The sequence below is a fragment of the Myxozyma melibiosi genome (assembly GCF_037950935.1).
Source record: "Myxozyma melibiosi strain Phaff 52-87 chromosome Unknown BZA70scaffold_13, whole genome shotgun sequence".
Classification (NCBI taxonomy): Eukaryota; Fungi; Ascomycota; class Lipomycetes; order Lipomycetales; family Lipomycetaceae; genus Myxozyma; species Myxozyma melibiosi.
Window position 1 is genome coordinate 313,257 of NW_027042927.1, and position 24,290 is coordinate 337,546.

A 24,290-nucleotide genomic window follows, 5' to 3' on the forward strand; every position below is an offset into this window, starting at 1 on the left:
CTGCGTTTCTCCGCCGGGTCGCATTCTCCTCTGCTCGCGCGCATACGACCACAGTCTGCCGCGGGTTCGCGGGCACGTCGGCAGCGCAGGCAAAGAACCTGCCCAAGAACAGCAAGAAGCATGTGCCGGTGCCACCGGGTGTGAAGTCGCTTGTCGACCTCGGGCTCGATGTTGCGCGCGCGCAGGTCGCCTCGCGGGGAAGTCTTGCGACGCAGACGCAGGCATATCTGGCGTCCGAGTCGGCGGCGGGGGGCGTCGGTGGTACTGCGGGGACGCCCGAGCGAGCGCTGACGGCGGGCCAGATGATTGACGCGATTCAGAGCGGCAAGATTGCGCGCAAGGACGTGAAGAGCGTGAAGATTAAGAAGAAGAAGCCGATTTCGCCCGGTATGCGATGGTACCGGCGGCCGATCCACGAGCATCTGTGGAAAGGGCGTCCGATCCGCAAGCTGACGATTGCGAAGCGCAAGACCGGTGGACGGAACCACACCGGCCGGATTACGCAGCGACATGTCGGCGGTGGACATAAGCGGCGGTTGCGGATCGTGGATTTCGACCGCACGAAGCCGGGCGCGAACACGGTTGTGCGGATCGAGTACGACCCCGGGCGGACGGCGCACATTGCGCTGCTGCACAACGAGGTGACGAAGGAGCTGTCGTACATTCTCGCGCCCGAGGGCCTGCGGTCGGGAGATCGCGTGGAGAGCTTTAGGGCGGGCCTGCCGAAGGAGCTGACGACGGCCGCGGACGGGCAGCAGCTCGACTCTGCGCTGATTGCGGCGCGGACGAATCAGCTTGGCAATTGCATGCCGCTGTCGATGGTCCCGATCGGGACGGTGGTGCACGCGGTCGGGCTGTACAAGGGCAAGCCTGGCGTGCTGTGTCGGGCGGCGGGCGCGTCTGCGCGGTTGCTGTCGAAGGACGAGGACCGGCAGCTGGCGTCGATCAAGCTCAAGTCGACGGAAGAGCGGTGGGTGCCGCTGGACGCGTGCGCGACGATAGGCTCAGTGAGCAACGCGGAGAACTTGTTTACGTCGCTTGGCAAGGCTGGCCGGTCGCGGTGGCTAGGCCGACGACCGCGGGTGCGCGGAGTGGCTATGAACGCGAACGAGCATCCGCACGGAGGAGGACGTGGAAAGAGTAAGGGAAACAAGCCGTCGCAGAGCATGTGGGGTACGTTGGCGAAGGGCTACAAGACGCGGCGGGGCAAGAAGCACCAGAACAAGTACAAGATCCGGTCGCGCCAGCGGGGATGGGAGAAGCAGGTGCGGGCGGTCAAGAAGTAGGATGTATATAGTAGTAGTGAATGTATATGTACAGAGAAGAGTATTAGTGTGTATTGACTAATCCACGACTAAAGCGGTAAAAGAGACCTAAAAGAGGAATAAAAAAAGAGAGTTGCGCCACAAGCACGCAATCTGCACTAGTCCCGAAGAGGCAAAAAGGCGCCATAGCTCAGGCGAAGCTCGTCGACGAGCTTTCAGGTGAAGAGCAGAGAAGATTTTGGAGGATAAAAAGGCCCTCGCTCGCTCCTCTTTTTCTTCTTCTTCATCACCGCATCTATCTTCGACTATCCCGAAATGTCTGCTGAAGCTCCTCGTCTCCGTCTTGGCTCTGCCGGTGAGTACTTACTGTAGTCTATAGACTGAAGAATAGACTGTAGTCACAGTCTTCTTCACATCATATCATTCTCAGTTCTAATCTCTTCTAGCCCCCAACTTCAAGGCCGTCACCACCAAAGGTGAGCTCGACTTCCACGAGTACATTGGCGACTCGTGGGTGATCCTGTTCTCGCACCCCGATGACTTCACCCCCGTCTGCACGACCGAGCTCGGCGCGTTCGCCAAGCTCGAGCCCGAGTTCAACAAGCGCAACGTGAAGCTCATCGGTCTGTCTGCGAACTCGCTCGAGTCGCACGCGGAGTGGATCAAGGACATCGACGAGGTCGCGGGCTCGCACCTGTCGTTCCCGATCATTGCCGACGCGGACCGTCAGATCTCGTACCTGTACGACATGCTCGACTACCAGGACGTGACCAACCGCGACGGCAAGGGTCTGCCGCTGACCATCCGCTCGGTGTTCATCATCGACCCCAAGAAGACGATCCGTCTTATCTTGACGTACCCTGCCTCGACCGGCCGCAACACGACCGAGGTGCTCCGTGTGATTGACTCGCTGCAGGCGACTGACAAGTACAAGGTCGCGACTCCCATCAACTGGGTTCCCGGCGACGAGGTCGTTGTCGCTGCCTCGATCTCGAACGAGCAGGCTGACAAGCTCTTCCCTGGATACAAGGCCGTCAAGCCTTACCTCCGTCTTACTTCGCTCCCCAAGGAGGAGTAAGGTAGTGCTACGAGTAGTATAAAAGCAATCAATTTCTCTTCTATCTTCTAATGTTGGAGTTTTCTGGTGAGATGTTTATGTATATATAGTGATTATTCAATCAATTGTCTTCTTCTTTTACTTATCTGTGGCTGTCATGAGTATCTGTCATTGCTGATTGCTCAGTATCTGTCATCAGTGACTGCTCAGTAATCGTAAACAATGATAAAAAAAAAATAAAAAAAAAGCCGCGTGCAGTGGGGCGGGTGAGTAATATATTACATAATATGATGTAGCCGTTGTTGTTAGAGTAGTTACAGTTCATCGCGAAGGGGAGTAGGAGATGGAGAGAGAGAGGGAGAGAGAGGATCGTCTGCGGATGTGAATGCAGAGGGAGATATAGACTCATCAGTGGAGTTCCTTGAGATAGCCCAAGAAACAGCCTTCCCTCCATGAACAGCAGTCCACAAGATCAACTTCACCGGCCCCTTCAGCACTCTCCTCCACAGCACCCACGTCACAACCACCAGCAAGAAAGCCAGGGAAGCAAGCATATATATCCTGTCCCATTTATCCGCCTGCTCGAGCACAGCAATAACCTTTCTCGACGCGCCGAGGACGACGTCGAAGGCAGAGTACTGGCGCTCTAGTTTGCGGAGGGTGGCGTTTGAGGAGTCGAGGACGTCGAGGGAGAGCGAGGAGCGGGCGATTTCGGCCTCGAGAAGGGTGTGTGTCCGGCGGAGGGATTGGGTTGCATCTTCGGCTGCGCGCAGGGAGCGGGGTTGCGAGGGGGTGGGAGTGGAGGAGGAGGAGGAGGAGCGGGGGGAGGAGAAGAGGAGGTCGCGTTCTTGTCGTTGGCGGGCGAGGGTGGATTTGCGGGATGCGAGCTGTGCTTTGCGGTAGGCGGAGCGGTCACTATAAGTAGTTAGAGAGAGTAAAGATAGAGAAAGAGTAGGGGAGACAAACAGTTTAAGATCCTCTTTTAATTCATAGAGTCTGGTAGAGAGATCTTTAGAAGCAGCCGGGTCGAGGAGGAGGGTGTCGGCGCGCTCGGCTAAGGCGTCTGCGGCACGGAGGGCGGAGTGGATGCGGGCGGCGAGTTGGCTGCGGGCGGACTCGTTGTCGGTCGAGAGCTTGAGGAGGGATGCTGTGAGGGAGGTGATTTGAGAGTGGAGGGAGGCGAGGTCTGCGAGGAGAGAGTCTGGGTCCATGGTGGATAGTAGATAGTAGTAGATAGTAGTGGTAGAGTAGTAGAGTAGTAGAGTAGTAGAGTAGTAGCAGAGTAGTACTGGTGTAGTAGATGGTAGGGGTAGCAGCAGCAGCAACAGCAAAGCACCGTCAATGCAACGATGCAACGACGCAACGAGGCAACGACGCAAGAGAATGAACGGCACAAAGTAAAAGAGAGGATTTGGTTTAGTTTGTGGGTCTTTTCGAGTAAACTCGGACTAAGAGCTGAATAGACTCAAACCAGCTGCTCAGCTGCTCCTCAGACTCACTCACACTCAGCACAGGTCCTCGTTGCTGGTAACTAAAAGCGTTGGCTGAACTGTTGCCACCGTGATAGACCGCTCTTGAGGAGGGTGTCTTTTATATCCTATGTGTTGTATCTATTCTGCTCTACTCTTCTCTCTCTATTCCCTCTTCTATTCTCTCTTCTACTCTACTCTTCTCTCTACTATCTGTCATCTTGTCCTCTGCAGGAAGCAAGGGGCCAAGCAGCCATATGAAACCTCCAAACTCAAATCCTGAACCTGTGAACTGAACCGAACCGAGCCCGATCATCAATCCGAACTTCTCCCAAGATCCTCCTCTGAACCTTCTCTTTCCTCCTTGTTGCTGTGTTGCTGTGCTGTTCTGTGCTGTTTGTTGTGTTGTTGTAATAGATATTGTTATAATAGTAGTGTAGTATTAACCACTAGAAGTATCATCTTCTCTCCTTGTAAGAGTAGAGAGGGAGGCACAGTGCTCGTGCAGCAGGTAACTAAACGCAGCTAACCTCTCCAACCCGCTCGTCTCCTCTTCCCGACCCCCGACCACTTTGCCATGTTTTCTTGTCTTTGACCTTCCTCTTATATTCTCTGCCTCTGCTTCCTCCTCTTCCTCCTCCTCTTCCTCCTCTTCATCTTCCTCCTCCTCCTCCTCTCTACCTCCCTCCCCTCCTCTCTTCACCTCCTCCTCCCCTCCCCCATGCTCCCCTTCCCAACCCCCCCTCCAGAACCTCTCGCCATGACGGCCGACCTCTCCCTCCTCCTCTCTCCCGCTCCCTCCCTCTCCTCCTCCTCCCACTCAACAGTCCCCTCCTCCCGCTCGCCCTCCCCCTCCCCCGACGACTCCTTCGCCTCCATGGCCGCAAACATCGCCTGCCTCCTCTGGTTCTCCCCCACCCACCTCCTCACCTCCTCCCTCGCCCTCGCCCGCTCCTCCTCCCCCTCCCACTCCCCCTCCCGCCGCTGCTCCCTCTCCCCCGTCTGCATCCCCTCCCCCGAGTTCAAGTCCTTCGCCGCAGCCATCCTCGCCCGCACCCAGGTCTCAAACACCGTCGTCGCCTTCGCCCTCCTCTACATCTTCCGCCTCAAGCTCTGCTCCCCCGCCATCGTCGGCACCCCCGGCTCAGAGTACCGCGTCTTCACCATCGCCCTCGTGCTCGCAAACAAGTTCCTCGACGACAACACCTACACAAACAAGACCTGGGCGCAGGTCTCGAAACTGCCCGTCAACGAGATCGCCGTGATGGAGGTCGAGTTCCTCAGACACGTGCGCTACTCCCTCGCCGTATCAAAGCAAAAGTACGACGACTGGGGATCGACACTCGCGTGCTTCATCAACCTCCGCAAGTCCGCCCGGTTCGCATGTCTCTCCGTGCCGTCCTCGCCCGTCTCCGTCGTGCCTTCCCTCCAGCAGCAGTTCTTCCCCTTGCCCCCCCACCGGCACCAGCGCCTGCCTCCTCCCATCCTCCCTTCCTCTGCAGCAACAGCAGCAGCTGACCTGCCCATCTCCCACAAGCGCAAGTCGCCGCTCGACAACGACCTCTTCTCCCTCTCCCCCATCTCCCCGTCCTCCAAGCGCTTCGCCCCGGACGCCCTCCGCCAACCCCCCTCCCAGCGCCGCCGTCTCTCGGCAACCTCCTACTACATCTCTCCCACCACCCCCGTCTGCTCCTCAGACATCAACCTCAACCTGAACTTCAACCCCACCCCTCCTCTATTCGACAACTCCATGGCTACAATCTTCCCCCCTCTCCTACCAAAGCCCCAGCAATTCCTCCCTCCCCAACCTCCCCTCTCCCTCCCAGCAATGACCCCAATCCCCACCCCTCTCCGTCACCACTCCATCTCTTCATACCGACAACCCCCTCCCCCCCCTCCTCCCCCTCCTCACCGCCCTCTCCTCGCAGAGAACACATATGCGCAACAACCGATGACGCGGGTCCCTCCTCCCCCTCCTCACCGCCCTCTCCTCGCAGAGAACACATATGCGCAACAACCGATGACGCGGGTAAACCCATTCGTCTACCCCGTCGTCGACAAGTTCTACGTCCCTATCCCCCGCCTCGTCGCGGCGCGAAACCAGTTCTTGGTTCCCCCTCCCCCGCCGCCGCCGTCTCTGCCATCTCATTCGCAGCAGACATACGTCTATCCGCCTCTGTGATGGCATCTATGTTCTTCTTTTTATAAATATTTTCGTGGTTTTATGTTTTGTTCGCAGCATACGTTTGTACATACGCATATCATAGCAAACCGGGGTGTTCTTCCTTCCTTCCTTCTTCCTTCTTCCTTCTTCCTTCCTCCTCTCCTCTACTTCTTCTCTTCTACAAGTTTAGAAAAAACATATTTGGGTTTTATGATTATCAATGATTCAGCATTTTTATTTCTCATTTTAGTAAAGTTCATAGCTGCGTGTCTTTCTGTTTTGCTTTTGCTTTTGTTATAGTTTGTTAAAGTAGCATGATCGGGGTGTCGTCATTGGTTTCGTTGCAGGGTGGTAGCAATAGATATTCTCATTTATTTGAGTAACGCATATATTTCATATTTCTTTTATTTATAAAAGTAGAGTAGAAGTGTAGAGTCAACTACACTCCACGCTCTGCAGAACTCGAATCAACTTCTCGTACTCGCGATACTCAATCCCTCATCTTCTTTGACAGACGTGTTTCCTGCACCAGCAGGGTAGTAGCAATAGACCTCTCATTTATATGTAAAGCATGTATTTTTATTTATATAAGCAAAGTAGAGACTAGATCAACTACACCTCGCGCTCTGCAAAGCTCTGAATCATACCCTCCGCCGACTCCTCATACTCGCGATACTCAACCCCCCCATCCTCCTTCACAAACGTATTCCCCTGCACCAGCAACCGTCTCGGCAACTTCTTCTTCATCACAATCGGCCTCAACTTCGCCAGCTCAGGCGTGACCTCCGACGTCTGCGCAAACAGCGCCTTCCCGCGCTCCGCGTCAGCAGAGGACTTGTACACATGCAACTTTTGCAAATACGCGCCCACAGCCTTCCGTCCGTGCGTCGCGATCTTGCTCCGATCCATCACGATCTCGAGATCAGACATATCCTCTTCCGCCGTGCGCAGCTCGACGAACCCGTCGCCGGCTTCGAGGAATTGCTTTAAGATCGAGAACCGCGCTTGCATGTGCGGCTGGCCCCACTTCTTTGTCTGCGGGTCCCAGAACTCGAGCGCGGACAGACCCGCGCGCGCCATGAGTAAGTATGCGATGTAGACTACGTCGTCGGCGAGGCCGACTTCGGTCGAGGTCGCAGTGTGCCCGAAAATCTCGAGAAGCGCGGGCTCGGGACACAGGTACATCGCCACGCACTCGGCCCGACACTCCTCGTACGCGCCCGCGGTCGTGCCAAACACCGATCCCCACGTCTGCCCGGGCTTGTAGTACGTCGTCACGGGCTTTCCGTCGATCGGCGACACCGGCGGCTTGCTCACGTCAAAGTTGAACTTGCCGGCCTCGGTCTCGGACAGCAGCTTGCCCGAGCCATGGCCGAGGAGCTCGTGCAGACCGACCTGGAGCTCGAACGCGGGCCCGCGCAGTTTCTCGTACAGCTCCGCGTCGCAGTCGCGGATGAACGGGGTCTTCTCGCCGCTTGATTTCGCGTTCAGCACGTTCCCCAGCGACACGTTCTTGAACCCGATCGTCTGCCGGATGTCGTCGTAGTTTGGGATGTTGATTCCCGCAGGGATGCCCGAGCCCGCAAACGTCATCACCTCGAGGGAGGTAAAGTCCGGCGGCGTGAACACGTCCTTTTCAAAGTCCTTTGCCCACGGAAGCAACCCGATGTACTCCTTCGCGCCATCGACCAGCGCGCCAAACGTCTTTGTCCGCTCCTTGTTCACCATCGCGACCAAACCCTCCCACTCGCCGCGGATCCCCGCCGGATCGCGATAGGTCTCGATGAAACCGATGTTGGTCTCGACCGCGGGCCCGATATCCCCGATCCACTCGCGCTGCGACCGCTTGTGCTCCTGCATACTTCCTTGCTCAAAGGACTTTACGTACGCGTCCAGCATCGCCGCCTGCTTCTCGTTCGCAGCGTACTCCTTTGCCTTTGCCAACTCCCCTGCGATCTTGCCCATCTCGACCGCGTGGTCGCCGTACTCGACCACGACTTTTGCCGTCTTGCTGATAGAAGGAACAGGGTACTCCGTCGTCTCGCCGCCGTCTCGGATCGAGGGGGTTCGCGTCGCAGACGCAATCAGCAGCTTGTACTCGTCCTCGCCGACCTTGCTCACGCGCGTGTTCTCAGGCAACAGCACACCGCCGATCGCGTCGTGAATCGCTTCGACCTCGGCCTTGCTCACGTCGCCGGCCGCGCGAGGGTAGTACCCCGTCACATGTCCAGACTCGGGATATCCCAGCAACGTCGCGGCCGCAGGCTCAGTGCTATAGATCGGCACGCGCAGCGCCTCGAACTGCTCCGCTACCCCAGCGCGCTCTGCCGCGCGCGCAAAGCTGTCGGCGGGGAGACGCGGGACGAATTTGATGTCGCCGAAGGACTTGTATTCTCCCAGGTTAGAGAGGAATTGGGAAAAGTACTCGAGCAGCTGCGTTGCTTCGTCGGCGGAGAGGGTTGCGTCGCTAGTGAGGGCGGCGCGGATGCCGCCGGCGGGGGAGAGCGCGGAGTGGAAGGCGAGGATGAGGTCGAAGATTGCTTCGGAGTAGGGCGAGACTTGGCGGAGGACGACGCGGGTGCCGAAGTGCGCGGCCCTGGGGAGTTAGAGTCAGTCAGTCATCTAGTCAGTAGAGAGATCAGGAGGAGACGTACTTTGAGAAGTGGTGGGCGTAGAGTTTCTCGGTCTGCGAGAGAGCCTCGAAGTGGGGCTTTGCAGAGAGGAAGATGATAGGCGGTTTCGCGTCGGCGAGAAGGTGATCCGGCGCAGTCATTGTCGAAGCTGAGGAGTATGAAGAGGATAAAGTGGAGGAGGAGGTAGCAGGTTGAGGAGAAGTGGTGAGGGTTGCGTACCAGAGTGGAAGTCGTCGGCAGAGAGAGCGACGAGCGAGCATATACCTGGTTTGATGCTGCTCTTGTTGAAGGAAAAGCAATTGAGCAGACGGAGATGAGGTTGAGAAGAATTGTCTTTGTCTTTCTGGCTCTTCGGACTTGGGCTCTTCGCGATGCCGGGTTGAGGAGAGGTCCGAGTGGATTATGTGAGATATTAGTAATACTTACTACTACAAGTTTACTACTACTACATATTCTATACTACTTCACTGTAGAATAGGACTACCAGATAGATAACAACATGCGACAGCCGGAGACGTGCGCCGCGAGCTGTTTCTCTCTTTTGTTTTCTGTCTTGCTTTTGCTTTTGTGATTCCAGCTCTATGAGGTAAATTAGAGAGCAGCCGACGGTTGGGTGAGTTGAACCAGCCCAGGCCACAGGCTGGCGCAGCTCGAGACAATTTCGGTGGAGGCTGCTGCAGGAAGGAAAATCAGCCGTTTTGCTGCTTTATCTCGCTGCCGGGGGCGCAAATGTCCGACGGCCCGTAGCTGATATTAGTGTAAATGTAGTTGGTGTAATGTAGAAGTAGATGTTGAAGAGTAGTTGCTGAAGGAGTTGCACTCAGTGGTCGAAGTGCGCTCTTCCTCACCGCTATCACCACTTCTCTACACAACTCTTACACCACTCTTAATACACCACACCCCCACCCCCACCACAATGACCCTCGAGAAACTCGAACGCGGCATCCAAACAGCCGTACAAGCCCGCGACCGCGACGAGCACGAAATCTCCACCTTCCTCCTCTCGCACTCCCCCGCCTTCAACTCCCTCGTCCGGCTCTCATTCGAGCGCGTCTGGCTCGCGCGGCAATCCTCCGCGCTCGAGCGCGAGCGGGACGAGGTCGAGCAAGATCGCATGCGCCGCGAGGGAGAGCGGACGCGCATCGAGCTTAGGAACGACGAGCTCGCGCTCGCGAGACGGAATCTGGAGCAGCGCAGGCGGGAGTTGGAGGAGATGAGGGCGCAGCTGGAGGTTACGAAACGGGTGGCGGAGGAGACTGTTTTCGAGGTCGCGTTGCAGCGGCGGAGGATATGTGAGGATCTCGAGAAGATCTATCCGATTGAAGCTGTGCGTTGTCTTACTCTTCTTCTCTTATCTTGCTCTCTGATATTAACATCTGTAGATCGTCGGCAAGAGCCTGGCATTCTCAATCCGCGGCATCGAGCTCCCAAACACAGACTACAAAGGCTTTGACGAAAACCTGCTCGGCACCGCGCTAGGCTACACCGCCCACCTCGTCTACCTGCTCTCGTTCTACCTCAACATCAAGCTGCGGTACCCGGTCTTCCCCGCCGGCGACAAGTCCTACGTCGAAGACCCCGTCAGCGTCTTCCAAGGCTCGCGCACGTTCCCGCTCTGGCCGCGGGGGTCGGTCTACTACCGCTTCGAGTACGGCGTGTTTTTGCTAAACAAGGATATCGAGCAGCTCATGAACTCGCTCTCGTTGCTCGTCATCGATCTCAGACATACCCTGCCGAATCTAAAGTGCCTGCTGCTCTCGATGGAAGCAAACGGATGACAACGACTTCGGGGGTTCAGAGATTAGCCCCCGGGGTTAGATCATTTGTTTTGGTGTATATATTGTGGTCATTGGGTTGGTGTTATGCATTGATTTGTCTGGATATGTAGTATTGTATTTCTATCTTATGATTACTTATTCGCCGGTGGCTATGTAGCTCCGGTATCTCTCATGGTTCATCAACTCCTCCAATTCAGTCGGATCTTTGAACCCGATCCTGCAGATCCATCCTATACCCAAGTTAGCACCGATACTCTCAACTCTCAAATCATCAACTCATAGAAATAAAAAATACACACCCTCTCCATAACAATCCTTATTAACCAACCCCGGATTCTTCTCCAACGCCTCGTTAACCTCAAGCACGACGCCCGACACCGGCGTATAGATATCCGACGCCGACTTGACGGACTCGACCGCGCCAATGACGTCGCCCGCCACGACCTGGGCCCCGACGGCAGGCAGCTCGACGTAGACGACGTCGCCGAGCGCCATCGCCGCGTACTTCGAGATGCCGATGACCGAGATCGTCGCGTCTTCGAGAGCGACCCATTCGTGCTCGGGGGTGAAGAGGAATGGGGGGACTGGTGGTGTGAGTCAAAGTTAGATCGAATCAGACGAAGATGATTAATGGATGCAAACTTACACTTCATAGTCTCCTTCTCACCCTTCTTTTTCTTATCGGGACTCTCAGAACTGCTGTAAGCCCTTGCCGCAACACCAGAATTGGCCGCTGGACTCGAGCCGAGTCTGGTGATCGCTAGTGATCGCGGAAAAGAGCGACCGACGAGCGATCTCGAGGCGGAGAAAGCGAGTGTCGACCGTGATGCGGCGGACGAGGACGAGCGCAGTGAGCGCGCGAGTGATCTGGTGAGGGACATCGAGATGTTGTAGTTGGAAGATGTTGTTGAGATGTGAAGAGAAGAGGAAGAGAAGAAGAAGCAGAAGCAGAAGAAGTTTGCTGAGCTTTAAAGTTCCCTGCTCTTCACTCCACATTTCCTCCTCTTCTCCTCTTCATCTTCTCTACATTCATTATAAATCCCGTGAACTTCCTACAAAGTCCTCTACACAACTCCACAGAGGTAGCGAAATCCTGTTCTCAAAGGACTTCAATTCCGGACCGCGAGAGGGGCGTGTACCTCGGCCACTTATTTCTCATTAAGTTTGACCACCAACCCGCACCAAAACGCGTCGGCTAAACAAAAACTCCATCGCGAACAACCGAGCTCCTCTTCTCCGCTTTCGCTCATAAAACCTGCCTTTGCCTCTTCTCTTCACCAGATCCTACTCTTTATACAACTACACACAATGTCTTCTACTACTCCTGCTCCTGCTGCCACTCCTGCCACTCCTCCCCCCTCCACCCTCCACACCCGCATCCTCAATGCCGCGCGCTCGTCCGACCCCTCCCTCGCAAAGGCCTCCCGCATCCTCTCCTCCGCCTCCACCCTCGACCTCAACCTCATGACCGCCCAGTACTCCCTCACCTTCCTCGCAGAGTCTATCAAGTTCATCCACAACAAAGCCGCCCTCGCCCGTCTCTTCGCCCGCCTCTCCGCCCTCTCGACCTACTTCGACTCCGTCACCATCGTCTCAAAACCCGGCGACATCCTCCTCCCGCCCTCCCAGACCGCCCTCCGCCTGCGTCGCCTGACCGCGCTCATCTCCGACGTCCGCATCTTCAACCGCCTCTGGGGCACAATCACAATGCTCAAATGGGGCTCCGCAGTCCTCCAGGCGCCCCCCAAGGACGCGATCCTCAAACTGATCGCCTACACCCAGGTCGTCAGCAACAACATCTACCAGCCCCTCGAAAACATCGCCTACCTCGCCTCCCACGACATCCTCCCGGTCGACAAACTGACCGTCAAAAAGCTCTGGATCTTCTCCTCCCGCCTCTGGGCCCTGCACATCATCCTCGAGTTCGTCCGCCTCGCGCGCGAATACGCCCTCTCCTCCAAGTCGTCCGCGTCGGCTACCACTTCAGAGAAGCTCGATCCTGAACTAGCTGCCGAGCGCGTCAAGGCGAAGAAGCTGTGGACCCGCCAGCTCATCGTCACTGCCGCGTACTTCCCGCTCACGATCCACTGGTCGCTCGAGTCGGGGATCATCAATGACTGGATGGTGGGCTTGTTTGGCAGTATCGCCGGCGGCGTGCGATTCTTTCCGTTATGGCGGGAGGGGTAGTTGATGTGTTTTATTTGTTATGTGTTTTGAATACTCGGTAATGCTGGTCATGCCTTTATATACTACCAGTTCTTCTTGCTTAAATACAATTATAATATGTAGACAGACGCGTGCATACTCGTAAGCATTGATATACTACCAGTTGTTCTTACTTGGTTCTACTATAATATATGTAGAATGGGGATCATTATTATACTCGTAAGCTACTCCTCCCGCGCCGCGAGCTCACTCTCCACCGGCACGCTCTCCAAATCAAACTTTGAAATCATAACCCGATTATTCGCCGCCTCCTTATGCACCCTCGCAAAATACCTCAGCGCGTCCTCCGCCTGCGCAATCTGCCTCGTGCGATCAGACTTCTGCGTCGCCTGCTCGTCCAGCATCGCCTGGAACGCCCGCCTCAAGTCCTCGCTGGGGAACTTGAGCACTTTCCGACACTCGCTCGCGATCCGCTCCGCGTTCGCGTGCACGTAGTCGACCGCCACCAGCTCGCGGTGCAGTTTCTTTGCGATCTTTCGGGGTACCACGTTCGGCACCTCCCGGACAAAATACACGACCCCGGCAAATAGCGCCACCGTGAGCGCGGGCATGATCCAGTTCTTCAGGTTCCGGAAGCCGATCGCGGACGTCGTGCTCGCGAGACTGCTGTAGAACGTCGTCGGCACGCCGAACGCGCCCGTGCCCGCCACCGTCGCAAGCGTGAGCGACATGCCCATGCTCGACAGCTTCTCGCTCTGATCGAGCTCAAAGAAATCCGCGAGCTCGATGTCGGCCGACACAGACCCGCGCGCGAGCAAGTCCTTTTTGCGCGAAAACATCATGCTGCTGTTGAACACTTTCTCGGTGTAATACGGCGTGCCTTGGAAATGCTGCAGACCCATCCCTTTCAGCACGTTAAACCCGGAGGTCGTCTTCTTGCGCGCGAATTCCTCGCACTCGAGCACGCTCTGCTGCAGCGTCACCAGCATCGCGTCCCTCATATCAGACGCGTACGAGTACACAAACAGCAGGCCCGGGTACTCGACATGCTTCACATCGCTGATGTTCTTAATCACGTCCTCGAGCTTGAACCGCGTGTGCTCGTACACGCTGCTCACAGTCTTCTCGATCCCCGCGTCCGCCTCCTCCGAGACCGCGACACTGCTCGCAAGCGTGCTCTCATACACCGGCGCAATCTGCTCGAGCTCGCTCTTCAACCGCGCCACTTCGCTCCGCGACACATCCTCGTTGTACGAGCCCAGCGCTTCGACGTCGCCTAGAAGATTCAGGAGGTAGGTCTTTGCGGGAGCGAGCTTTGAGATCGCGCGCTTCTCGAGCACAAAGTTGCGCAGACATCGTTCTAGCCGGTCGAAATCAGCTAGGTCGTCATCGTCGTTGTTATTACGGTCGTTGTTGTTGTCGTCGTCGCCGTCATCGTCAGGACTGCCGCCGCTGCTGCCAATAGGCACCTTATTCGAGCTCACAAAGTGCACGAGATCCTCGGCATCATCATAAGTCTGCGGCGACAGCTTCGAGACCTGCTCCAGAATCAATCTTGAACACCGGCCCTTATCCTTGATATTATCAAACCTATTCACGACGATGAAAATAAACGCCTTCTCATGCGCCGCGTTCCAGATAAACTCCTTGGCAGACAACGTAAAGTGGTTCTCCGCCGACACCACAAACACGACAACGTCAATCTCCTCCTGCCGCGCAAACACCGCCGTCGTCTGCATCGAGTCCATGTTCAACCCCGGCGCGTCGATCAGCGCGATATCAACCACGCCGTTCCGCAGCAGACTTTCCTCCGCCGGCCGCTTGTCTTCAATGTACACTTTCAGCAGCACGTACGTCTCAGGACTGACCGCCAGCCGCTCGAGCGCGTCGAGTGGGAAGACATCGTACGTCCGCTCGTCCTTGATGCTGTACGTCGAGCCGTGCGGGATCGCGTGGACTTCCTCGACGCCGTTGTTGATCTGCGCGTCCAGCACCTCGCAAAACACGTTCGTGCACGGCTGCTGATCCTCAGGCAACAAGTTCCTCCTCAGCAACGCGTTACAAAACGTCGATTTCCCCGCGTTCAAATCGCCCGTGATCAGCACCTTGGACGCCGTATCCTCGATCCGCTCCCGCAGCGACAGCAGATGCTTGAGCGCCTGCGCGATCTTGCCGTCCAGCAACGACGCCACAGCGGTCTTCTCGAGGCTCTGCACGAGCTGCGCGGGACTCACGGTGCCGAGCTTGAGATCGAGCTTGAGCACGTTGAACTCGTGCAAGAGCTCGCTGCTCATCAGCCGTGGCGGCACGTCCGATCCCGAAGCCGGCGACGGCGGCGTCTGCGGCGTCTCGTCAATCGCCTTGCCCTTTCCGTTCGCGCGCGCCGACGCCGATGGAACCTCTGTCGCGGCGCGCCGCAGGTTCGGCCGATCTGGCAGGTCGATCCCTTCGTCTTCGTCGGCCTCGGCTGGCGGCGTGGACGGCAGCTCGGGAGGCGCGGACCGGCCGAATCTGGGGTAGTGCGCGGGCCAGACGTGGTTTTTGGCCTGGAGCTCTTTGAGCATTGCCATTACTGTTGTGATTGCGCGGCCGAGGGCCGTGCGGTTTTCGTTGTAGTGAAGTTGTTGGTTTTGGAATTGGAGAAGTCGTTGCGTCGCGTCTGAGATTGTTAGCCCATTTACTGCATCTCCCATCGTCTCCTTTTCAAAAGCGTATACACAAGATGAATAGTACTCACCATCACCCGCGCCGTTCATGAAAATATTCGGCATGCTAGGCACGATACCAGGCGACATCAAATTACTCGGCTCGCCCTCCTGAATATGCTCTTTCCCCTCCTGCTCTTGCCCCTGCCCGACCTGCACGAGCTCACCCGGCACGCCCGGCGCACCAGGCACAAGTCCCGAGTCCGCGGCGGCGATGTATATCTCGCGGTTCTTGTTGCTGCGCCGGTTGGACGGGCCCGGGAGGTCGTCGATGTCAAAGTATGAGGATGACATGTCGGATGATGGGGGTCGATGACGATGGCGAAACACAGACTCTGGCGAAACACAGACTCTGGCGATTCGGTTGTGGTATACCCTCACACACACACCGGGATATTTGTGCTTTGCTTCAGAAAACGCAGGTTCGAGTTGTGTGCGTGCTGGCTCTCTTGTTTTTGTGTAGTGAATGGAGAATCGGGAGGCAAAGGAAGGATATTCGAAAGGCATCGGCCGACGCTCAGTTTAACGAGAATCCACCACAGGGAAAAACCCTCGCTACTGGGAGTTTACATCCGCTGTTGTGGAGCACCAAACACTGCGTGAATGCACACAGTATTCTGGAGCACTCGCCCCTGACTACGCCGGCTGGTCCTACCGAAGCGACGTGGTCAGCGCTTACATAACAATAAAGTTACGACGGACAGCTGCCTGCGACCGTGCTCGAGGCGTCCGCGAAGTGAAATTACGGTTGGAATTAAAACTGGTTGAGTCAGAAGAGCAGAGTGGAGACAGACGAGGGATTGAGCATTTTGAGTAGTATTAGATGCTGGCTGCTGGCTGCTGGGTGATGGGTGCTGCTGGGATCTGGGCGGGAGACGAGCGCGTCGAGATCAGGATCCTCCTTCACCACCAGCTAAACAGCTCAGCTCGTTCAGTACTCCAGACAATAACTCTCACCGTCTCTGCTCTGCACCGTCAAACAGACCGCAACTCCTTAGCTCCACTCCACTCCACTCTACAGCATGGCAAAAGTAGCAGCGGAAGCGGGGCAGACAGCAGCTGGTTCCCCACTTAAACCTGATAAGGTTGTTGTCCATCTTCCGTCTTCATTCAAGCTTCCTCCCAAGCTACACCACCCCGCATCCCCGCATTTCATGTATTTGAAGACGCGGCAACCGCTCTCTCTCGCAATTTGTCCTGCAGATCCACGTCTGGCTGCTCTATAAACATGTCCACCAAACTCTGCCAGCAAAAAATCAAGCTCAACACCGGCCAGCTCATGCCCGCCGTCGGCTACGGCACCTGGCAGGGCAAACCAGACGTCAATGGCTCGACCGAGCTCCAGGACGCGATCGTCGTCGCGCTCGAAGAGGGGTACAGACATATCGACACCGCGGCCGCGTACGGCGTCGAGCCTGATGTCGCGGCCGCGATCAAGAAGTCCGGCGTGCCGCGCGAGGAACTCTTCATCGTCACAAAGCTCTGGAATACCGACCACGACGACGTCGAGGCCGCGTTTCTGAAGTCGCTCGAGAAGCTAGACACTGAATACATCGATCTCTACCTGATGCACTTCCCGCAAGCCAACGGCGCCGGCGGCGTAGCGCTCGAACATCCAACTCCCGCAGAGACATGGCTGAACATGGAGGCCGTGATCAAAAAGTACCCGACCAAGCTGCGCGCCATCGGCGTCTCCAACTTCTCCAAAAAGACAATCGACCAGCTTCTCGAGGTCGCCACAATCAAACCCGCAGTCAACCAGGTCGAAGTCAACCCGATGTGGCCGCAGCCCGAACTGCGCGCGTACTTTGAAGGTCTGGGGATCCACATCACCGCGTACTCCCCGCTCGGCCAGTGGGACTCGCCTCTGCTGACAGACCCCGAGATCGCGGCCATTGCGGCAAAGTACAACGTCGGCGTCGGCACACTGCTGCTCTCATGGTGCCTCGCCAACGGCGTCTCCGTGATCCCAAAGTCCGCGCGCAGAGAGCGCATGCATGCAAACATCAATCTTCTCAAGAACCTCGAGCCGGAAGATAAAAAGTTCCTGGACGAGTTTCATTTCAAAGAGGGAATGCACCGGCGTCTCTGTCTCGCCGGCGACGGAACGCGGCCGACGGGGAAAGAGCTCATTTTTGGATGGACTTATGAGCAGATGGGATGGGAGACTTTCTTTGTCGATACTGACGAGCGACGTCCTATGTAATCGTAATCTATATAATAATCTACATAATCGTAATCTATATAATCCGCAATCTATAACCTATAATCTTTTGTTTGTTCTTTGCTCTATAGTTCTGGTGATCTCTGATCTCGCAAGTCGACCACCCACCCCATCATCCGTCTGCGTCCACCCCAGCCCGCACCACCCCATCAATTCACATCAATCAACCATCAAACACACCATTAACCTCCTCACAATAACATCCCCCCATCCTCCCCATCTCTACCCCCACCCTCCCCCTCCAATCCCCAAATCTCCCCCCACCAAAACCCTAATCCACAACCCCTTTATAAAGCACACGGCGCCTAAATATGTGTCCTTCGGGACATATGGTCAACTGAAACTATACAGAGAAGATCAGCATGGCCCCTGCATAAGGATGACACGCTTTGATAAAGAGAGTACAATGTTTTTTTTTGCGTGGTTCGAGACTTGGATTCTGCACAATTGATTTTCGATTTTTATTTTTTTTGTTCTTTGTTTTTTTTTTAGAGATGTGAGAGATGAGGTAATTTTGTCTTGCTTTTTTATTTGATTTATTTGAAGGGGGAGGGGGGTTTCTTCTCTGCATTTGATAGAGTGCCGAATCAACCTCCTCCTCCTCCACTCCCATCCAAAACTACCCATACACTCAACTTACTCACTATCCATATATACACATACACAACCAAAAACAAAAATCAGAATCACTGAACTCCAAAAAACTTAACACCAGCCTCCTCGCCATCCGCGGACCTCATGATCTGCGCCTGTCCTCTTCGAACCAGTACGTCCAGCGCTTTTCGGAGGATCGTGGAGTCAATGCCGTGGAATTCTGCATGAGATGAGGTTAGGATATGTAGAATTGTAACGGGATATGGGGAGTGGGTACCTTGTGTGTATGAAGAGTCGCCTTCGGAGATTTCGTAGAGTGTCAAGATCGCGTTCTTCTGTCCAGTAGCGTCGATCTACAAGATACCAGATTAGCACCACCACCAGCAACAACAACCCCCCAGCTCTTAAGAGACAGCATACCCAATCAGAAATAAGATTAGCCCATTCTTCAGGCCGCCGCCAGAATATTATGGCACTGGTGTTTTTGCCTTCCTTTGCGCTGCCGCTGCCGGAAACCCACTCCGCGTCGCCTTTCTTGACCATGTCATTCAGGATTTCTCTGCAGGTATCTAATTTCAGCGATCCTATCCACGCAAAAAAAAAGTCAGTCATATACCACATACTAAAAGCAGATAGCAGAGGGAAAAAACACACGATTAATCTCCTTATTACTAAACAAATCCCACTCAACAGCCGTATTAAGATCAACCCGCCATATCTTGTGAAACCGGCAATACGCCAGAATCAGCGAGTTCCAAAGCGAGAGCTGGGAGGACCATGTCTGTCCGTTTGGCTGCCGCGTGAAGAATGGCGGGAAGGAGTATATGCTCGGGAACGGGAATGTCGGGGGGGTTGGGGATGTGGAGGCGGTGGTGGTGGGAGCAGGGACGGGCGTGGATACGCGCGAGGGATGTGAGGTTGATGCCATTTCTTTGTGCTGCTACTACTCCTGTTGCTGTTGTCGTTGCTCTCTGTTTAAGAGCTATTTGTCAAACAATCGCACGCGCAGCAGTTCTGCTTATCAGCTCTATCTCAACCTCGAATCCGTCGGGAGCAAAGCCAAAGCCTCGCCGCGGCCCATCGCCCTAGAGCGGAGTTCACGTGACCTCACGAGTGAGTGAGTGAGCAAGGATGGTTGTTGTAGGGTTTTTGGTTGGAGAGTGACTATGTTTGACGTTTAATTTAGATCCGGGAAAGCTGGAGTTGATTAAGTATGAAGTAGAGCGTTGCTGATAGTGATAGGTATTTTACGAGGAGGAGGGAGTTGAGTAGAGGAGGAGCAGGACGGCGAAGACAGATAGCAGATAGCAGATAACAGGACAGGACCGGACAGCTCCGCGGCATGAAACAGTCGACGGACGGACTAAGAGCAGAAGAGCAGCAAACGGCTTAGTGGACGGGAGCAGCGAGGTCATGGGACAGAGGCAGAGAGTCATGTGGATCAGCGATGGTGAACGGTGAGCGGTGCAGGGGTGTTGCGGTGTATCTGATGCGGTTAGCCTGTCTACTTCTCGGTGAGCTGATGAGTTGCTGAGCAGTGTCTAAGCTGCTGCTGCTGCTGCTGCTGCTGCTGCTGCTGCTGAACAATCTGATCTCAGAGAAGGAAGAAGACAGAACTACGTCAGCTGCCTCGCGAGAATACTGACAACGCGCGGTGAGAACCAGACGCGACATCACCGTCCACTTCAACTCTTCACCTCTCCCACCATCACCCTCCCAACCACCTTCTCCTCCTCTCCAGTCTCTCTCCAGTCTCTCTCCAGCCACTCTCCCTCCCCGCTCTCCACAACCCGAGTAGATTAACACGATAAAACTCAGGGTCCATCGCCGCAATAACCATATCCCAACCCCGACCCAGCGCCGGTACGTAAGTAGAACCTTAATCCCGAATTCAAAATAAAATAAAAACAACCGCATCTGAGCCTCAGACGCGTCCGGTCGAGTGCTGCTGATAATCAAGCAGAGCAGCAGGACGATATCAAGACAGACTGACAGACAACCAGGCATGAGCAGCGACAGTATGATCCGTCGCAAAGCAACTACAATCAGCCTCACGATGGCCGACGTCCTCGCTCTCGACGACGAGCCTAGACAGCAACAACCCTCCACCACCACCACAACCACAACAACATCGGACCTCTCGGATACTCCATCCCTGCACTTCTCCCCGCAATTCCAAACACCGGTGCAGTACCAGCACCATCAGCAACAACTTCTACACCAACAACAGCAACAACAAGCTGCATCCTCGCCCTCGCCGAAACGGGGGGCGGCTTCTGATCTATCTGAAAGCTCGTCGTCGCCGTTCAGCACCACCGCGTTCCCGGCGTCGTCTGCAGCCGGCGTGTCGCAGGCGCGCCATGGTAGCGTGCAGCGCAGCTCGAGACCGGTCGCGAATCATAATTAGTTGCGGATTTTTGCTTTGAATGGTGGGTTTTGTTTGATGTTGGGAGATGGTCGTGACAAGTGCTGATTTTTGATAGACATCCATCACCTACTCTCCAACCTTGCTCCTTGCTCTACTACGCTCACCACAGACGACAGATCCGGCATCACCAGCAAAAACCTACGAGCCATCATCCTGCTTTACCCCATCTGCATTGTACATATACATATTCCTAGCTTCACAATCACATCTTACTCAATTATCTACCACTACTACCTCAACACAAACTCATTCCCAAACTTCGTCTCCATCCGCAACACCCCCGTCAACACCCACTCCGTACTAAACACATACCCCCTCCTCCCCTCCTTCTCCGCCACCGCCAGGAAATTCCCGAAAAACTCCTTATCCTCCGCACACGAAATCAGCACCATCGGCAACTCCCCCGCCTCGCTCACAGCGAACTTCTTCGCCCGCGCAGACTTAATCACACTACACATCCCCCGTTCGCCAACACTATCCGCCGAATCGTCTCCGCCCCGCCTTTCACCCCCGGCGTCACGTTTATCGCCATCCCGCAAAACACCCCCGCGCCGTCCAACTTTTTCGCCCGCGCCAGCGTCTCGGCTAGCACGCACTTGTTGCGCTTCTCGCCTTCCTTGTCTTTTAACAGGTACTTGTTCGCGTCGAGCGGCTTTTGCCGCGCGAGCGTGTCTTTGATGAAGTCGGTCGAGATGATGGTCGGGCCGTGGGCGATCGCGCAGAGGAATTTCTCGGTGCGGAGCAGTTTGGGGGAGGCGACGTGGGTCGCGATTTTTGGGTCTTCTACTACCTCGATGTTTAACGAGAGGAGGGTCTTTTGACGTCAGTGCGTACTTCGATGGCGTAGAAGCAATAGTTGAAAACATACCTGTGCATCGTGGGAGGAGATATCACCATATCCAGTCAACAAGACCTTTATCCGCGGCTCCTTCGATACCGATCTCTCCTTCGTCACCCCCTTTGCTTTCTTCTTTGCCCTATATCACAAGTCAGCACCACTCCTCCACCCTCAACAAAACAAAAACGTACAAAGTACTCTCCCCTCCCTCTTCGCTCTTCCTCTTCTTTCCCCCGGACGCAACCGCCGGCTCGGCAACACTATCCCCGCTCTCGAGCTCAGGAATCTCAACTAACCCGCCGTGTTTCTTCTTCTTCTGCTTCTCATAGTCATTCAGCTGCTCCATATCGCCCTTCAGTTTCACCGCAGCTTTATCTTTTGCGGCACGCCGTCCGCTCGGAAAGGGTGAGGAGGTCGGTGTTTCCGTCGCCGGCGTCGCGCGAGGCTCGTTCTCAGACACCGCTTTGGATTTCCGGGCAGGTGTCGGCGTAGCTTTCGTCGATGACGCAGATTCAGACGGATCAGCACTCGGCGTCTCTGACCTCTCGGCCGTTTTCGAGATTGCAGGCTTTGGCGTGCCGACGTTATTATCAATCTGCAACAACGTCCGCTTCGACGTCGGCGACGACTCCGCCTGCGCCTTTTCATTATTAATCACAACATCCTTCGCTTCTTCCTCCTTCTCCTTCTCCACCGACTCCTCAACAACCCCTTCCTCGCCCTCCTCCGGCTCGTAAAACCGCATAAGCTCGTGCACGTCAAGACGTGTCTGCCCAATTACATCCATGAGATTCATCTTTGCGGGGAAGGTCGTATACCGCGGATTCGAAACGCGCTGGCATTCCCATCTGACGTAGGAATCTTCTAACCAGAGGTGGTTGAGGATATGTACCGTGCCCCATTCCAACGCCGCTTCGTATTTCGTACTGTTTGCCGTTCTACTCACCACAATTAATCAGTATTTGCGTACTTCCAGCTATAAAGAGAGTTGATAACTCACCGGGCAATAATCAAATGCGTAGTATCCTGCCTCAGCGTCCTCGTATACTCCGCCCCCATTCCCAAAATCAACCGCTCGACGTAAAGCCTGGACTCGCCCGTGAACCCCGAGACGCTGATTTTGAACCCTTTCATCTCCGGGATCGGGTCTCGCGGGACCGGGTAATGCAGTAAATGGCGTAGCGGCATCTTCCAGGTGTCGTGCGCAATCATCCAGTAGAGCCAGAGGAGAGAGCCGACGAAGATATGTGATCGACTGGCCTGAGGGAGATGTTAGAATCCAGATGCTAGTAATGATCTTTTGAGCTCACCTTTATATAATCCTCACCCGCCCGCCAGCGCCCAAGATACACATTTGCGTCCTCAAGAATATCAACCACCTCTCCAGACGCCGTGCGAATCATCGTGCCGACAATCATCTTGAAATGCTCCGACAGATTCAAATCCTGCGCCAGATAAAACTTCTTTCCGCGAAACACCGAGCTCTCGCGCGCTTCAGGCAGTCTGAGCGCGCGCGCGTCTTCTTCCTCAATGTGGCCGGGGTGGATGTAAAACAGGTCTGATCTGCTTTTCTTTGCCGCTGAGAGCGGGCCGTCGCCGCGGTTCCAGATCGGAGGGTCGGGGAAGAGGAACATGTCTTCTTTGATATGCCGGTGAAGCTTCAGACAGTAGTCCACCCAATGCGGCAGCACGATCTTCACCGACGGTCGCTTTGCCAGCTGCGAGGCAATCTCTTTGAAGCCAGGGTTGTCGATCGACGGCGTGACGATGTGAGTCGTGAACCTGGAGATCGAAGTACTCCACTGCCCACCCAACGCCTGCACGCCTCCGTAGATCGCCTCGACCTCAGACGCGGGCAAACCCACGGCGACGATACTAACATCAGAAAAGAAAAACCTCGGATTCGGCGAAAACATGCGCAGCGGCAGCGACCGCCGCTGGTTAGAAGACTTGTGCACCCATGCTGACTTGACGACGTTGATCATGCGCTCGTCGGCCTCGAGGTATTCCGGGAAATCAATGTTGTTTGCAATTATATGCGTCAGATCAAGAAAGTCGAGTAGCGTCCGGCGATTACCTTCCGGCTCGACGGTGAGTTTGGCTTCGGTTGCGCCGCCGGTGAGAAGTTCTTGCCGGGTCTTAACAGTGCGTGTTAGCAGGAGCCTTCAACAAGAAGTGGATAAGAGGGTAAACTCACGCGCTCGTAATCAGCGTCGCTGATTCCGCTTTCACGGGATATGAAGAATACAACCCTGTTGAACGGCTTCGCAGATTCATCGCTATCTTTGCTCGTGTTTGCCTGCAGATGCGCATGAATGGAGTCGGTCGTAGCCATCGTTCGATATCTGCCTCTTTTCCAAAGTATATTCAGTACAGAAGCACCTATCGGATCGTCCAGAACACCTCGAACATACAACTAACCAGCGCAGAATAGACGACGAGGGTGTTTACACGCGCGCCAAAGACGCCGAAAAGTTGTTGTTGTAGTTACCCGGGTTTCTACGTGACGATTTCGCGATGGAGTGCACGTGACTGTAGTTAGATAATGAATGAGTAATTAACGTCGTGAATAATTTCAATTTATAGACACTCAGCGCACGGGCATCAGCAGTGCGAAGGTGGTAATACTAGCACCGGGTGATCTCCGAAGGTTGGGCTTGTAGGATACGCGTAGTTGTCGGCGAAGGTGGTCAGATGTCGGCGAATGACGCAAGCAGGAGAGAAGGTACTGGGTGGACAAGCATTGGGGGATGAGGCAGCGGGCGATAAGGTGGACGGGAAGATACGAGAGAAGATGATTGTGTGCTTCTATTGATAGTAATTGACAGAGCATTGATAGAGTATTCAGAGCTCGGAACTATCTATTATGAACGCTATCAACAGCATAAACTGCTATACAACTGATCAAGAACAGAGAAGAAGAACAACAGCACTCTCATCAGTACAGTGGTCGGCCGCAAAAGGACGAG

The 24,290-nt window shown here is 55.2% G+C and overlaps 13 protein-coding genes across 13 annotated transcripts; 6 read left to right on the forward strand and 7 right to left on the reverse strand.

Annotated features, from left to right (window-relative positions):
* Positions 1-302: 302 nt before the first annotated feature.
* On the forward strand, positions 303-1,286 carry BZA70DRAFT_241784 (translation protein SH3-like domain-containing protein; the record flags this gene model as incomplete). Its single annotated transcript, XM_064910545.1, has 1 exon — positions 303-1,286. One exon carries the CDS (start codon positions 303-305, stop codon positions 1,284-1,286), a length of 984 nt encoding a protein of 327 aa, XP_064766206.1.
* A 294-nt stretch (positions 1,287-1,580) lies between these two features.
* On the forward strand, positions 1,581-2,343 carry BZA70DRAFT_269427 (thioredoxin-like protein; the record flags this gene model as incomplete). The annotated part of the gene is made up of 2 exons (XM_064911213.1): positions 1,581-1,620; positions 1,712-2,343. 2 exons carry the CDS (start codon positions 1,581-1,583, stop codon positions 2,341-2,343), a joined length of 672 nt encoding a protein of 223 aa, XP_064766207.1.
* On the reverse strand, positions 2,320-3,737 carry BZA70DRAFT_84009 (Sec20-domain-containing protein). The gene is made up of 3 exons (XM_064915461.1): positions 3,289-3,737; positions 2,605-3,237; positions 2,320-2,511 (listed from the first exon to the last, which is right to left on the reverse strand). The coding sequence occupies exons 1-2, from the start codon at positions 3,531-3,533 to the stop codon at positions 2,637-2,639; spliced, it is 846 nt and encodes a 281-aa protein (XP_064766208.1). The 5' UTR covers positions 3,534-3,737; the 3' UTR covers positions 2,320-2,511; positions 2,605-2,636.
* An 814-nt stretch (positions 3,738-4,551) lies between these two features.
* On the forward strand, positions 4,552-5,973 carry BZA70DRAFT_269429 (cyclin-domain-containing protein; the record flags this gene model as incomplete). Its single annotated transcript, XM_064911214.1, has 1 exon — positions 4,552-5,973. One exon carries the CDS (start codon positions 4,552-4,554, stop codon positions 5,971-5,973), a length of 1,422 nt encoding a protein of 473 aa, XP_064766209.1.
* Positions 5,974-6,512: 539 nt separating this feature from the next.
* BZA70DRAFT_284050 (dipeptidyl peptidase III) lies at positions 6,513-9,067 on the reverse strand. Its single transcript, XM_064913540.1, has 2 exons — positions 8,610-9,067; positions 6,513-8,551 (listed from the first exon to the last, which is right to left on the reverse strand). The coding sequence occupies exons 1-2, from the start codon at positions 8,846-8,848 to the stop codon at positions 6,568-6,570; spliced, it is 2,223 nt and encodes a 740-aa protein (XP_064766210.1). The 5' UTR covers positions 8,849-9,067; the 3' UTR covers positions 6,513-6,567.
* On the forward strand, positions 9,066-10,454 carry BZA70DRAFT_284051 (UV radiation resistance protein and autophagy-related subunit 14-domain-containing protein). Its single transcript, XM_064913541.1, has 2 exons — positions 9,066-9,915; positions 9,971-10,454. The coding sequence occupies exons 1-2, from the start codon at positions 9,505-9,507 to the stop codon at positions 10,364-10,366; spliced, it is 807 nt and encodes a 268-aa protein (XP_064766211.1). The 5' UTR covers positions 9,066-9,504; the 3' UTR covers positions 10,367-10,454.
* BZA70DRAFT_84056 (glycine cleavage H-protein-domain-containing protein) lies at positions 10,272-11,460 on the reverse strand. The gene is made up of 3 exons (XM_064915463.1): positions 11,013-11,460; positions 10,666-10,950; positions 10,272-10,596 (listed from the first exon to the last, which is right to left on the reverse strand). The coding sequence occupies exons 1-3, from the start codon at positions 11,245-11,247 to the stop codon at positions 10,502-10,504; spliced, it is 615 nt and encodes a 204-aa protein (XP_064766212.1). The 5' UTR covers positions 11,248-11,460; the 3' UTR covers positions 10,272-10,501.
* On the forward strand, positions 11,461-12,712 carry BZA70DRAFT_84041 (uncharacterized protein). The gene has a single exon (XM_064915462.1). The coding sequence runs from the start codon at positions 11,675-11,677 to the stop codon at positions 12,551-12,553; it is 879 nt and encodes a 292-aa protein (XP_064766213.1). The 5' UTR covers positions 11,461-11,674; the 3' UTR covers positions 12,554-12,712.
* Positions 12,713-12,719: 7 nt separating this feature from the next.
* BZA70DRAFT_284057 (putative mitochondrial fission protein) lies at positions 12,720-15,752 on the reverse strand. The gene is made up of 2 exons (XM_064913542.1): positions 15,270-15,752; positions 12,720-15,191 (listed from the first exon to the last, which is right to left on the reverse strand). Exons 1-2 carry the CDS (start codon positions 15,742-15,744, stop codon positions 12,757-12,759), a joined length of 2,910 nt encoding a protein of 969 aa, XP_064766214.1. The 5' UTR covers positions 15,745-15,752; the 3' UTR covers positions 12,720-12,756.
* A 238-nt stretch (positions 15,753-15,990) lies between these two features.
* BZA70DRAFT_284059 (putative GCY1-galactose-induced protein of aldo/keto reductase family) lies at positions 15,991-17,488 on the forward strand. Its single transcript, XM_064913543.1, has one exon. It carries the CDS (start codon positions 16,466-16,468, stop codon positions 17,441-17,443), a length of 978 nt encoding a protein of 325 aa, XP_064766215.1. The 5' UTR covers positions 15,991-16,465; the 3' UTR covers positions 17,444-17,488.
* A 470-nt stretch (positions 17,489-17,958) lies between these two features.
* On the reverse strand, positions 17,959-19,213 carry BZA70DRAFT_84202 (ESCRT-II complex subunit-domain-containing protein). The gene is made up of 3 exons (XM_064915465.1): positions 18,710-19,213; positions 18,476-18,639; positions 17,959-18,408 (listed from the first exon to the last, which is right to left on the reverse strand). Exons 1-3 carry the CDS (start codon positions 18,981-18,983, stop codon positions 18,148-18,150), a joined length of 699 nt encoding a protein of 232 aa, XP_064766216.1. The 5' UTR covers positions 18,984-19,213; the 3' UTR covers positions 17,959-18,147.
* Positions 19,208-20,199, reverse strand: BZA70DRAFT_84134 (uncharacterized protein). The gene has a single exon (XM_064915464.1). The coding sequence runs from the start codon at positions 20,060-20,062 to the stop codon at positions 19,445-19,447; it is 618 nt and encodes a 205-aa protein (XP_064766217.1). The 5' UTR covers positions 20,063-20,199; the 3' UTR covers positions 19,208-19,444.
* Positions 20,200-20,928: 729 nt separating this feature from the next.
* Positions 20,929-23,656, reverse strand: BZA70DRAFT_291621 (uncharacterized protein; the record flags this gene model as incomplete). Its single annotated transcript, XM_064914312.1, has 6 exons — positions 20,929-21,297; positions 21,352-21,460; positions 21,513-22,259; positions 22,322-22,581; positions 22,632-23,459; positions 23,519-23,656. The coding sequence occupies 6 exons, from the start codon at positions 23,654-23,656 to the stop codon at positions 20,929-20,931; spliced, it is 2,451 nt and encodes an 816-aa protein (XP_064766218.1).
* Positions 23,657-24,290: the final 634 nt, after the last annotated feature.